This window comes from Oncorhynchus masou, chromosome 18, assembly GCF_036934945.1.
Source record: "Oncorhynchus masou masou isolate Uvic2021 chromosome 18, UVic_Omas_1.1, whole genome shotgun sequence".
NCBI lineage: Eukaryota > Metazoa > Chordata > Actinopteri > Salmoniformes > Salmonidae > Oncorhynchus > Oncorhynchus masou.
The window spans coordinates 43,406,361-43,421,530 of record NC_088229.1 but is presented as its reverse complement, the minus strand read 5'-3'; the positions used below and the strand labels follow the sequence as shown (position 1 = coordinate 43,421,530).

Sequence of the window (15,170 nt, the reverse complement as noted above, 5' to 3'; positions counted from 1 at the left end):
CTGTGTAGCTAGCCCTTAACCACGGATCTAGGATCCGATTACTCTACCCCAATCCTAATTTAGCCATTAGGGCGATGAAAACATATCTGTCCCTGCGCAAGTGGTTAGGGATAATTCTGTGTCATGCACTCCAGTTGCCATTCTGTGTATTTATATTCTCCGTGGTCACTCACGTTGGGGGTAATCTGAGCACAGTTCTGTATGTAATGGCCGACCATTAGGGATACTCTTAACTGTAATGGCAATACTCTAACTGAGCCTAGTAATGTGTCCTATCTCCTTGTTGTGCCCTACAAGTAGGTCCATTTCAATGGAATTTCATCACTGAGCATTAGACAAAAAACATTCTTCTACTAGGTAAAAATCTGACAAGGTAAAAATCTGTCGTTCTGCCTCTGACCAAGGCAGTTAAATTCTCATTGCAAATAATAACTTGTTCTTAACTGACTTGCCTAGTTAAATAAAGGTTAATAAAAAAAACAAGTACCAGCATTCTCTGGGTAGAGGTGGTGGTGAATTGTTGATTTCCCTGACAGTGTGTTTACCACAGTGTCACCTCCATTCTCACATGGCTCTATTTTTAGCACAGCAGCACTGTGCTGAAGCATGGTTCTGTACAGGGGCGGGCTTGAAGAGACTACAGTGAAATATGAGACCTGGTAAAGAGGACTGGAGGGAAAACATTTATTCATGGTCAAACACAGCTCCAGTCTGTTCCCAATAACACAGGGAAAATGTTTTTTACATTTTTTGATACGATCTTAATCAAAATGATTCACAGCTGTAATGGCTGCCAAAGGTGCTTTCACCGAGTGTTAACTCTGGGGTGTAAAGACATACGCAATCAATTACATGCTTATTTCTTATTCATTTGGAAAATGTTCTTTCACTTTTATAATGTTGAGATCGGAAGGGGGAAAATATCCAATGTTATACATTTTTTTCGATTACATTTTAAGGGCAACGTCTGGTGCTGTAGGTGTCCTGGAGGACAGGCCGTGTGCACCTAATGGTGCGTTTGGCTGAGCGAGCCACCTCCTTAGTGCCTTGTGGTCAGCGGCAGTGGAGTTGCCGTTCCAGGCTGTGATGTAGCCAGTCAGTAGGCTCTCGATGGTGCTCCTGTAGAACACTGCGAGGGCCCTCGGGGACAGGCCAAATTGAATCAGCCTCCTGCGGTTGAAGAGTTGCTGTCGTGCCTTCTTCTTCACCACATTGTCTGTGTTGTTTGACCATTTCAGCTCCTTTTTTGAGAACTTTTTCACCATCTCTACAGTGGCTCCGTGGATGAGGATGGGGGCGGACCCAGCCTAGTTCAAGTCCACAATCAGTGTCTGAAAACACAACAGCTAGCTGTTTGATTGACTTACATACAGTTGAAAAGTTTACATACACCTCAGCCAAATACATTTACAGCTTTTATTTCTTTCATCACATTCCCAGTGGGTTAGAAGTTTACATACACTCAATTGGTATTTGGTAGCATTGCCTTTAAATTGTGTAACTTGGGTTAAATGTTTCAGGTGGCCTTCCACAAGCTTCCCACAATAAGTTTGGAGAATTTTGGCCCATTCCTCCTGACAGAGCTGGTGTAACTCAGTCAGGTTTGTAGGCCTCCCTGCTCGCACATACTTTTTCAGTTCTACCCACAAATTTTCTATAGGATTGAGGTCAGGGCTTTGTGCTGGCCACTCCAATACCTTGACTTTGTTGTCCTTAAGCCATTTTGCCTTTGGAAGTATGCTTGGGGTCATTGTCCATTTGGAAGACCCATTTGCGACTAAGCTTTAACTTCCTGACTGATGTCTTGAGATGTTGCTTCAATATATCCACATAATTTTCCTCCTCATGATGCCATCTATTTTGTGAAGTGCACCAGTCCCTCCTGTAGCAAAGCACCCCCACAACATGATGCTGCCATCCTCGTGCTTCACAGTTGGGATGGTGTTCTTCGGCTTGCAAGCGTCACACTTTTTCCTCCAAACATAACGATGGCCATAATGGCCAAACAGTTTTATTTTTCTTTCATCAGACCAGAGGACATTTCTCCAAAAAGTGCCATCTTTGTCCCCATGTGCAGTTCCAAACCGTAGTCTGGGTTTTATATGGCGGTTTTGGAGCAGTGGCTTCTTCCTTGCTGAGCGGCCTTTCGGGTTATGTCGATATAGGACTCGTTTTTACTGTGGATATAGATACTTTTGTATCCATTTCCTCCAGCATCTTCACAAGATCCTTTTGCTGTTGTTGCGATTTCTTTTGATCTTCCCATGATGTCAAGCAAATAGGCACTGAATTTGAAGGTAGGCCTTGAAATACATCCACAGTTACACCACCAATTGACTCAAATTATGTCAATTAGCCTATCAGAAGTTTCTAAAGCCATGACATCATTTTCTGGAATTTTCCAAGCTGTTTAAAGGCACAGTCAACTTAGTGAATGTAAACGTCTGACCCACTGGAATTGTGATACAGTGAATTATAAGTGAAATAATCTGTCTGTAAACAATTGTTGGAAAAATGACTTGTGTCATGCACAGAGTAGCTGTCCCAACCGGCTTGCCAAAACTATAGTTTGTTAACAAGAAATTTGTGGAGTGGTTGAAAAACGAGTTTTAATGACTCCAACCGAAGTGTATGTAAATGTATGACTTCCTTGTCCTCGGGGGTTCTCCTCGGCAGCTCAGAGTAGTTTGCTGGAATTTTGAGAAAAAGGTGTTAACTCATCCTGTAGGGCTGTGTTGCTGTCCAAAATGTGACTGGCGTTCTTTTTATAATCCGTGATCATTAGAAGCCCCTGGCACATACGCTTCGTATCTGACCCGCTGAATTGCTTCTCCACTTTGTCCCTATACTTGTTTCTCGCCATCTTCATGCTTCTACACCTGCATTGCTTGCTTTTTGGGGTTTTAGGCTGGGTTTTCTGTACAGCACTTTGACATCAGCTGATGTAAGAAGGGCTTTATAAATACATTTCATTGATTGATTCATCGATCTGCGTAGGTTTTATTTGTACTCCTTCATTTTCCTGACAAGGCTGCCACGTGATCAAAACAGTTTTGGAGCATGGATTCTGATTGGTCAGACCAGCGTGGTACAGACCTGACCACTGAAACATCCCTCTGGAGTCTTTATTTGTAGGTGGGGAGGAGCAAAATGGAGTCATGGTCAGATTTGCCATGAGTAGGACGGGAGATGGCCTTATACTCGTGTCGAAAAGATGCGTAGCTGTGGTCCAGCGTAGAATCTGCATGAGTTGGTCTGAAAATGTGTTGATAGTAATTCGGGAGCACCATTTTCTTACTTTTGTTAAAGTCCCACGTGGCAATGAACGCTGCCTCCTGGTACGCGGTCTCCAGTTTGTTCAGGGTCCAATGAAGATCTTTGAGAGCATTTTTGGTGTGGGGCGAGATGTACAATGCCATGGTGGTAATTATTGAGAACTCTCTCGGATGGTGAAAAGGGCGACATTTGATGACCAAGTATTCCAAGTTGGGAGAGCAGAAGCTCGCAAATTCCTGTATGTTTCCCCCTTCACACCACTTATTGGTCATAAAGCAGACCCCTCCGCCTTGTATATAATACGTTTTGTTGTATAAAGTACGTTTGGATGTCGGAGGAAAGCCAGAGTATGTTGAAGAATATGATGTCCCTCTGGAAGGAGATCCTCGCTCTGAGTTCGTCAAGTTTATTCACTAATAATTGAACATAGAGGGCCTGGGTGCAGCAGCTCAATACTGCATAGTTAATTATGCAGTAAAAAATGTGTAAAAAAAAAAAAAAAAAGATCACCTTAACTCCCTGCGGCCCTTAACCCTCCTGTTATGTTCCAGTCAAACTGGAAAATGTAGTTAATTTAATCTGATTGTCATTAAGATTCCATGTCTTTGTCCACACAGGGCATCTGAACACACAAAATACATTTAGATGATTTTGATTACATTTTGGGTATTTTGTTTAACTTTTGTACACCTGCGGTGTTCCCGGTGAATTGGTGAGACTACAATTAGTGTATAAAATTGAGTTCATGCACATGCCCATTCATCAGATAGACACACTTCCTCTCCCAGACCCCCACATGCATGTGGGTTTGAGCGCGCGCACACACATATACACACACACACTTTCTTCACTCCCCTTCTTGGCATCCATGGCAACCCCCATGGGAACCTTTCCCCAATACAATATTTCCCCCACGGGAAATTGTTCTCTTGTTTTTGGCTGGTGTGTACAGATCCAGAAACTAATCCTCCACCAGTTTATGGGATGCAGAGTCTGGTTGGGCAATTCTTCGTGCTACTATGTCACTCCAGACATTTCACGTAATGGGTGATTCGCTTTGTTATAGTCAAAATAGTCCATACATGATGCTTTTTTGTACTCAAAAACGAGTTGTATAAGCTCAGGTCAATGAGATCTACAGGCCATAAATAGCAAATAGAAGTGCAAAACTTAACAACTTAAGTTGATAAAAATATCTAACATTATTAGCTGATAATATACTGTATGCATCATTATGGATTTATAATCAGCTATAATGGGGTGGTCATTTTGGACTGGTAACACCGAATGAATTAACATGAAATGAACACAACAGGAGGGTTAATTGATGCAAGCTAATTGTTGTTTTGCTGCAGTGAGAGACGGAAGGAAGAAAAGCAGCCCATATATTTGGCTTACTTTCACGTATACAGTATACTGTCTCCATTCTTTGGTGCTATACAACATGACAGACAAATTCCCCCTATTCTAAACTTAGAGAGCTCAGGCAATACTAATGGATGTAGAGACACGTTCTCCAGTCGACATCACTAGTCGATGTCTGATGATCTTTGATGGTTCCTTGAGGATCCCAGAGGCAACACATCTGTTCCAGCTTTGCTGCCAGACAGAATTTGATCTGATGAGCAACGCCTCATATCCTTTCATTACTGTCAGTCCAGCCCATTTATACATTTGTTTCCAGCTCCCCGTTCGACACAGGAATCTCTTCCCCCCCCCCCCCCAAGAGTTAATGGTAAAACTGTGTTCGTTTTTACTTTTAACGAGTTGCTTACAATTCACTCCAAATATCCCGGCCCCCTACTTCTCTGTTAAACCGCTGCAGTATCAAACAATGACATCGCCAAGCTAATTGCTTCCAGACCGGGCCGAGAGCCCGACTTTTCGTTTTCTTTTCCATTTCTGGTGCAGCGCTTACCGGCTTTGGCTTGCAAAAGCAGATATGATAAATGGTGCATGACGACATGTAGACAGCGTTGCACAGCACAACTCTTTCATATACAATCAAATAAAAAAACTCTTGTGAGTGCGTCTCCAGGAAACTAGCTTATCGCTTCAATGGAAAAACACTTGAGGTCTTAGGAATTTGCAGTACTGTAGCAGATGCCCGTTTTCCATTTTCATTCATATTTTCGCTTCCTTTTCTGAATGTAAGACTTTCATAACTCAATATTCTTCCTGAAGTACTTTTCTTGCTAGACTGAAATATGGAAATGATCTGTGAAGCTAAAACTTATATGCCATGCAGTGGAGATGTCCCCGATCTACTATGGCTCTTGCCGAGGCAAGGAAAAGGGGACAGGAGAGGGTGATGGAGTATGAGCTGAAATGCAGGGAGGCCATGTGCAGTGAGTTGGGGAAAATAGGGGTTTTTATGAGCAAAGAAAGGGCCTCCTGTTGGAATTCCCAACCATGACATCATTCCCATGGAAAGAACCGTGCAGACGCTTGGATAGGGCAGAGGGGATACAGAAGGTTTTCCACACATACTGTATACAGAGAGAGAACGAGAGCGAGATGGAGGATGTAGATACGGAGAGGGTGTGTTCAGTGTTTAAAGAAATCCAGACTTTTCTTGTACCCAAGTGTAACGGTGCTAGGATGTGTGTTTGGCTTAGTGTGTTTAGTGAGAGAGTTAAGATTTGCTGTGGGGAAAAATACCCTTGTCATCAGAAAACAGGATTTCTTTTGTTATGCAGATCATTAATCTAAACTAGAAATAATAGAGGAGCAAAGAATCGATTGTTGATCTCTAGCCAAACACTGAGAAAATCCTGATCTCCAGGTTACTTGATGACAGACATCACAAGCTTTTCTTCAAACCGTATGTCTTCCTGACACAGATACAATTAGCCTGTACTTGCGTGTAAAACTCAGAAATGTTAATCGACCATAAGAAAAGTGATATTCTCCAGACCTTGTAATCATTGCAAACAAATCGAGGTGCCCTTTGATTACACAGCTGCATATCTCAACACTGTACCAGACTGTAATGAAATCCTCCACTCATATCTATTCGGGTCTTGTTTCGAAACAAATGTCAGCAGGGATAGAGTTTATTCATTCATCCCTTGTGATGAAACAACAAAGCTTTGACTGCTGTCGCAGCCCACGGGGCTTTGATAATATTCAGGACTCATCGGGACTCATTTGAAATTGCTGGTGAACGCTAAGATGCTCTCCCCTCAGGTTTCCTAACGCATCTGAATCGCAAAATAATGAGCCTTTAAATTTGATTGAAGGACGTTTTAAGATGTTGCGGGTTTTTGAGACCGTTTTTCTCCTTGGTGTGGGTGCTTTTGTTTACTGTCGGCCGGAACTAAACGGGACTTCACTAAACAGTGGAAAGACTGCGTGACAGGTGATTCCTGTAAGTCGAGTCTCTGCTGCTGTGCAATGTGTCGACAGCTGTACAGCAGCACTAGGGTCTGGGTCTCAGTCATCTCCATCTGAAATAGATCCTCGGTCAGTCTGCCTCGTCTGCTGTCTCTATAACCTTTATCTTCCACACCCGACGCTCAGCTCACAGACACACGGTAAAATATTCACATTTTGTTCCTTGTGTGCTTCCTTCTATTTCTCTCTCTCTCTGTTGTTGGTCTCTGACTCCATTCCTCTCTGTGTCTCTCTCTCTCTCTCAATCTTCTGTTTGATGTCCCAGATGGGAAAAGGGGCCAAAGGAAGCAAAAATGTTCTCCACGGGGAGGCCCAGGGTCCAGGCTTCTAATTAGAGGACATCACCACCTTCCTCCTGAGACAAGCGCGTCAGAGATTGGTGTCCCCAGTAAACCTGACCCATCTGGGAACCATTCTTCCTATTTTTCCGGGAACCTGTTGTCATTATCCCCCCCCAAATAACCCTGACTGGGGGGGCAGTTTGGCCTAGTCCCCCCATGTGCCCCAACCTGTTCTCTCGGAGGGGTAATTGTTCTCTGGCCCTGTCCAGTCAATCCTAAAGAGACTAGAGAGCACAGCACCTCGAGCAGGTAATGGTATTGCTGCAGCTCATGTCTGACTGACACACTTGGTTAACTAAGCCATTATGGTGCAATGGGAGACATTCTATGTGCTGCTCCATTATCTTCCATCCATGATAGAGCATGAGGGAACTGAATACAGACGTTACAAAGAATGCCGAAGAGATATCTTATAAAACAGGAAGATGAATAGGGGATGAGAGAGGGTTGAAGACAGAAATGGAGAAATAAAGAGGGGTATAGATACAGAAAGGCTAGCGGCATGTACACTAGCTCTTATGTCCTATGGGATTGCATTAGGGATGTATAGAGAGAGGAGTGCTGCTAAATTCATACTAAGAAAGCCCTCTCTCCCTCTTTTCCCTCTTGTTGTATATATCCCAACATTCTGCTGGACCCTGAAAGGCTCTATTAATAGATGTGCTTCCACTGCTTACTCTCTCTCTCTGTGTCGGCCAGCTCCTCTCTTCCCACTTACATTCCTCCACTGGGCTGACCGTGGACTAACTTCTTTCACTTCTCTCTCTCTCTACCATCTCTCTCCCTTTCTCTCTACCATCTCTCCCTACTTCAGCCCTACTCTCTCTGCCCCTTGCCCCCTATTTGCCCATCCTCTCCCTCCATCCCAGCCTCTTTCAAGTTTTTTTTTTTTTTTTACTTCCTCAGATAGCATGACTGAATGACTTCTTCTATCCTCCTTGGTCCCAGGGTAATTTGTATTTTCCCCGTATGCCATTAGCGTGCTGCCGGAGGAATTCCATCCCCTTTCCTCTGCCTAGCTACAGAGCACACCCCCTTTCTCTGCTCCCGCCCCCCTCCATACTGCTAACAGGCCAGTGAAAACAGCCCACACAGGGAGGGAGAGAGAGGGAGAGGGGGAGACAAAGAGCGAGAGAGTGCGAGCTCCATCAGTGGCTATACTGACTGCCACTTAGCAGTCCCTGCTAGCCACCTGCCTGCCAAACATCCATAGGGAGCTGTCTTGGGAAGGCCAAGCAATGGGAATATTTGCTGCTAACGTGAAGCAACACCCAGAGAGCTAAGCGATGGGACTGTGTCCATCTGAGAGGGATCCGTAGGCAGTAATGGGGACTGGTAGAGTGGGCTGGTAATGCCTCGTCTTGCGACTGCTAGCCAACATGTGGTGTTTGCACTGTAACTCCGAGAAGACCCAGTCCTTACTGGAGCTGGAGCTGGACAGCTGGTGAGGCAGGGTGGTATGGTGGGTGGGTGTACTGTCTGAGCTGTTTGTCTGTACACTTTGTCACTGGGTAAGGTTATCATGACGATAGGGGGAAAATGCTTCATAAACAGAAGTGTGTGTGTGTGTGTGTGTGTGTGTGTGTGTGTGTGTGTGTGTGTGTGTGCAGCAATCTCTGTATGCATGCTCTGATATGTATATGACATGCTGAACAGAGTGCTATTCTAGTGACGTGCATAGCATATCCACATTACATGAGCCAAGGTAGATATCTTACAGTAGTGATGGCAGGGTCACGCTAATGAATTCTGTGCTCCCACTTAATGGAATTGCATGCAGATGATGTCGGTGTGGGCCGTTTTGATATCTGCTCTTCTTTTATCAAAATAGACCACTCTCACTTGGCGTCTTTGCATACCTGAATAGAATAATGATAGCTTTACTGAATGTGTTACAGCAATACTGCTACAGTATAGTGTCAGTGCAACTGACATGCATGTGCACTGTATGTCTGTCCATCCTCATGTGTCGAGGATCATTCCATTACTGTCCTGTAATGGCTGGAACGTCAAGGGCAGGTGCTGAGTGTGGCGCGGCGGCTCATTTAATTATTAATTATTGAGAGAATGACAGCTTGGCTGGTTAGCCACTAGAGAGGCACATGACAACTGTCAGGCTCAGGTTCAGACAGAAGCCAGCCAGCACCAGGTCTGACTGGGCCTGTGTGTTGGTTGGGTAAGGACTGGACTGTAGCAGCCTATATGGGCAGTGCTTTGTGCTTTGTGGATGACTGCCAGAGTGACTGAGTGAGTGGTCTGTGGGTGACACGCCACCGGCGAGCCAAGTCGACACTCTTTCAAAAAGGGTCTCTTGTTTTTTACTGCATTCCTGCTGTGCCTGTTAATATCGGACTGTTGGTTTAATACAGAGTGGATTTCTTAATAATATGAATAATGTGCTTCATTAATCAACCCCATAATCAGTGAATCAATCAGGTGAGAGTCATTGGTGCGGAACGCTGGACTTATTCACTTACAATGGAAAGTAATGCATGGACAAGAAAAATAATGCTTCACAGTGATGAAGGAAGGGGGCTCGCATGACTAATATGTATGATTGTACCACCCACCGTATGTGCCTGTACACAGTTATTTGTATAATAGCACCTTGTGACGTTAATACCAAGTGCCTATTTGGCAGAGGTGGGTTAGCAACTCTGATGGACATGGGTGACCATCGCAAGGGAAGGTACTTAAAAAATAAAAATAAATACTCATTTTTATTGAGTTGGGTTATTTTACCTCAACGTTGAGAGAGCTAGCACACAAGTGTTTTGCTGCTCCTTTTATACCTGCTGTAAACTGTGTAGGTGACGAATGCAATTGGAATTGATTTTTTTTCGCTCACAGTAGTATTAGCATCTCTGTGCTGTACATTTGTGGATGGTTAGGGATGACTGCATTGAATCTGTCATAGCCATTAATAACAGTGGCTCAGACCGACATTTCATCTGACATTTTGCGGAGCTTGATATAGGTCAAAGTGGCAGTGGGAGGCTTAGACATACAGTAAGCTCCACAGTGATGATTCCAGGCTAAAACTATTTACAGTAGAAGCATGATTCATTGCTAGACAATGGCAAAATAGGCGTTGCAACAGAATTGCGGTGTGTGTGTGTATCAATGTTTCTGCAGGCCAGATGAGACCGTTTGACCCAGAGACTACGTGGGACTGGTGTTCTGTCTAGACAGTCATTCCTTGCTCCTGAGACCGTGTGCCAACTTTCCTGCTAGCACAACCACTGAGACTGAATTAGTTAACAGTAGTTTAAAATTGAGAAGTCAAAATTACAGGAGTTTGTAATAACGACTATGATGATGTCGACTACATAACGTCTACCGGAAACTCCTAATGATCCGGCACAGCTAGCCAGTTTCCAACTGTACTACACTGTAAATTCCAATCTGTTTCTGTATACTAGCTCTCCTTTGTGAGCTATTTAATAAAGATCCACTAACAAGATTCCTGGACCTGAAAGGAGTGTTGTTCAGACAGCATTGTTTTTTCTTCTTCTTCCTAACACTGCGCTTGCACTACATTAGATGGTTGCTGTGTTGTCTGCTTGAACTTTGCCCTCCGAAACATTCCTACACATCTGCGTCTTTGTCGACCACTGTTTGCATATTTATGAGCTCTCTGAGTTACTGGCTGGCGGTAGAGAGAGAAAACATCTGGGTTTTTGTGTTTGGAGAACATGTGCTGGTGGCCTACTGGAGAGGACTCACTCCTTGTGGGTGATGGGTGTGGGTTAGGGACTGTAATGCCACATTAAGTTAATAATTGATTCAACTGACTTATGGTGAGATTTCTTTTCCCTCATTGTTTCTTTTAGAGGACCAAAGGCTAAATGAGAAAGGGAGTGACATTCTGCCATACAGCAAGCTAAACATATTTCACTGTTGAGAAAAGGCAGACTGTCACACATGAAAGAAGGAATAAGGTGTGTGTGTGTGGACGTGTTTAACTATACAAGAATAGTACACTAACAAACATTTGACCAACTGGGGACACTTTGTTAGTCCCCAGTGGGGTCTCCCCACAAGGCTATTTCTAGGGGGTTTATAAGGTTAGAATTTGAATTAGGGGTTAAAGTTTAAGGTTAGATGTTGTGCTTAAAGTTAGGTTGAGGGCTGGGTTTAGAGTTAGAGAAAATAGGGTTTTGAATGGGAATCAATTGTGTTGAAAGGGTGAGTGCTACACTGGAACTCCTCTTGCGCCAAAACCTGCACATAATAACAGTCCGCTATTCCCAGAACCTCCGCGGATGGGACTCCTCTTTTCTAGGATGGCGGGGATTCTTCTCCCTCTGGACTGTGTGACGGAATACGCTGAGGCCTATGCATGTTTACCAGGAGGGGAGGGAGAGAGGGAAGACCCACCTCTGGGCCCCCACCTGAAAATCCCTACCAGCTGAGTTGACACACTCCTCCAGTCCTTCCAGACCAGGCAGCGAGCGAGGAGGCTTTATGTCTGGCAGGAGGATCTTAGACCACCATTGCTGCTTCTAGTTTGCTAATATCATAAAAGACAAGTCAAACTTTATTTAAAGTGGTGGGGAAAGCAATTTGAATCTCTTTTTTTTTGGGGGGGGGGTTTCTTATATTACTTTATTTATTACCTTGCCACTGGTTTACCTTTCTTTTTGGTGATTTGTTAATCCCCATTGTATCTGATTGGCTGAGAAGAAGAGTGGGATTTGTAGTCATAACTCAAATAACCAAGTGGAGTCTGTAGATATGGTGTTCCTTAATAGCTCTCCTGGGGCGACGTCATCTGAAGCCCTGCTTTCTCCTCTCCTCCTCTCGCTCCCTTCTTTTCACCCTTCACTGCAAAATGAAACATCTGCTCACTAACACACTGCTGTTTCTTCCTTCCGTTTCCCCCCCCCCCCCCGGTTCTTTTCCCGCCGTCATGAACAACTGACCTGACAGAGGAGAAGTGAGGCTGGCCTTGAAGAGAACAGCAGGACATCCCTTGGAGTCTCTTTCTCTCGCCTTCTTTCTCTTCTTACTGACATTACACCATTTTGGTGGCTGAAGTGGGAGACATAGAAGCAGAGGGAGAATGGGTGATGGATGGAGCTGGAGAAGTGGAGAAGGAGAGGGTGAGGTAAAGAATGCTGGTGAGTGACTTCAGTATTCCTTGGAAAGGGACAGCGCAGTAGAGGAGAGGGAATCGTGCACTGTAAAGCAACCATGTCCACTTAGCTACTATCTTACATGGCTTGACACAATGAAGAACACACCCACGAAAGCTCTTACACTAGCTTAAAGAAAACAGGTTCTAAATATCTGTAGGACAGATTTTTTTCACACAGGATCAGGAAAAATAAGTCTTTGTTTATGTGAAAAACACAGCCAACATCATACAGCAAGAGGTTCACTACAACACGGTTCAGGGACTTTATGATCGAATGTATTTATGAAGCCCTTTCTACGTCAGCAGCTGTCACAGTGTGCTTATACAGAAACTCACCCTAAAACTCCAAGCAGCAAGCAATTCAGATGTAAAAGCTATGTCTATTCGGTTCGGGGTAGTCGGTTATGCCAAATAAACCATCACTTCAAATATTCCCCTGAAATGAATATAAAGCATTGTTATCGCTGGTCTCTGGTGGTACTGTGGCAGCGTGCTAGGTGCGCTTGCCTCTCACTCCAGGGAAGGATGCATCATCACACAGTTTGCCATGACAGATGGTCGGGGACACTCGTCCCCACGGCGATTATGCAAGAAGTGTGATTTCACTCGGTCACACTGGGTTTGTGTTGGTGCTGCATGCAGTAAATGGGCCTCTGTGTTGTATTGGTGCTGTAGCTAGCTGTCCGCAGATCTAAATGTTCTGGATACCGTACACTATGTGTTTATCTAATGTTCCAAGGGAGGTGGTTAGCATTCGCTTACTGTCAAGGTATGCCTTTGTGTAAACCCTCTGTGTCTCAACCCGAAAGAACAGGGAGTTGGCGAGAAAGGGGGACTTAATGTCATCCACTTAAACTGTCACAGGAATGTGCTCTGATATAGTCTGTTGAAAAGTTGGTGGGAAAGAAGTGGATGGGGTATAACTACGATTTATGTCTTACAGTATTCGTCTTGCTGTGACAATGAGTTAATTATACATTCAATTCGGTCAACTCCCAACATTCAGTTCAACTTGATAAAAGGTATAGCTTATGTATCCCCTAAGGGACAATTATTTTTGCTGGGCTTAAATTGTAAATGCAGACAACGTATAACAACATGATACATACTAACATACTAACAACATGATACATACTATGGCTGACCCCATTTAGTCACGGGGTCAATTGTATGGTCTATAGGCTGTTGAACAACTGAGACTCGTTTTTTTCATGGTGGACTAATCCATTGCGGAGGCCACAGGCAACTGAAATTATATATGGTTATATTATGTCAAAATAATTGTGTAACACTAATGAATCTATTATTTGATAACAAATGCGTTAGCCAGCATATTAGGATTGAATCAATGCGTGGGAGGCAGCAGCAGAAATTAGGAAACAGCCCTTAGCCTAATTGTCTAAGAACATTGAAGAGAAACTTAATTATGTCTATTATCAATAGCGTAACTGTTAAATGTGCCTGACTTTTTATAAATCATCCATATATATTTAGAAAAATAAGACAGATCTTTTTTCTGTTGCTTGTTTGAGTGTTTGTTTAATTGCCGACTAATTCCATGAGCACCAAGCCTTGTGCAATGGCAAAATGGCAGATAAAGCAATTTCCCAGATTTGTCCGTTTTTGTCTTTACTATGCTGTAATAATGGCTTTACAAAATGTTTTCGTTCCCACGGACTGGTGTTACTTATAATTTATTTAGTGTTTACACTGTTCCAAACAGGCAGAAAAATATTGTAATCCCGCAGAACTTGTTTGTCACACATAATATGCACGCAGCTCTCGCTCCTATACCCTCCTTTTTCCTTTTTTTCTTATATCTCCTTCTTTTTGTTATTACAATTATTATTATGGTCATCATTATAATAATAAGTCATGTCATTGTCATTAGTAGGCTTTGTATAGCAGCCTTGTATAACCATCATCGAGCTGTAGGCCTAAGAGCGCACCCTGTTTAGTCTTTATACTGTAACTGACTTAGGCCTATATTTCAATATATATACTGTATATACTGTATCAATCATTCATTCGTTCATGCCATCACACAGCATACAAGACCTTAATGCTTTGAAATGCAATCAAGCATTTGTTTTGCAACTGTTTTTAGTCTGCTGTAATAAAGGCTTTATATATATATTTTTCTCAGTTAGAACAGACTCTCTGGTCCACTTATTTAGTGTTTACACTGTTCCAAATGGTCAGAAAAAATTATATTGTAATCTAACCGCAACTATTTGGCACACAATACTCACACAACGCTTGCTCCCATACCCTCCTTTTTCTGAATCTCCAGTAGCTTCCACAACTAAGTCAAATGTCTTCCACAGTTCTGACTTCCCCTTTCCCTCCTGAACAACCAGTAAACATACACCTGTTTCGAGTTTATTTTTCACTTCCTCTGCATCCATTTTGCTGTCACTTGTTAATGTGTTTGGAGTTTGTTATCACCAATTTATCGATGTGATTATGATCAGCTATAGGTCAGGCCCTACTGATCACATGCATGCGATGCTTAAATGTTTCACGTAAAGAGAGCAAGGGTTGAGGGAATAAGGAATGTTTTTCCTAAACAAATTAGTGATTTCAGTAACATAACTTTTCAGTCAGAAACAAGTAAGTAAGAAATGGCTAAATTGATGTTACAGCTTCAGCACGGACAGCGCAATAAACACTTGCTGTGCCGTGGTGCTTTTCGCTGAAGTAGGGAAGAGAGCGAGACAATGCTCTCACACAGGCACTCGCTGTCATTTTTTAACACAGTTTGACCATCGGGCTCTTTCTTGAGTCATTTGTGTGTCTTAATTATTTAATCGAACAGTGTGCTTAAAGTATCAGACAAGCTCAGTACATATGTAGTTGATTTGATTCAAACAGGGCGTGTGCCTATATATGGAAAAATAAGTTTAAACATTTCAACCAATCGATTGGTCAAAAGAACAGGACAACTCTTGGTCGCGCTATATATATTTTTTTTTTTTTGGGGGGGGGGGCTGCCCTAATATATACATAACCGTCAC

General features: G+C 43.2%; 1 protein-coding gene across 7 annotated transcripts in view; it reads left to right on the top strand.

Moving 5' to 3' along the window:
• The window catches only part of LOC135504664 (IQ motif and SEC7 domain-containing protein 1-like), a 183,664-nt gene that overhangs the window by 139,465 nt on the left and 29,029 nt on the right, over positions 1–15,170 (top strand). Inside the window, exon 1 of one of the 7 annotated variants that reach the window (XM_064923427.1) lies at positions 8,157–8,457. The exons of the other annotated variants lie outside the window; for them this stretch is intronic. Within the exon in view, the coding sequence (XP_064779499.1) occupies positions 8,393–8,457 (65 nt within the window). The 5' untranslated portion in view covers positions 8,157–8,392. Of the gene's footprint in view, positions 1–8,156; positions 8,458–15,170 lie in introns of those variants that run through there. 7 annotated transcript variants of the gene reach the window in all.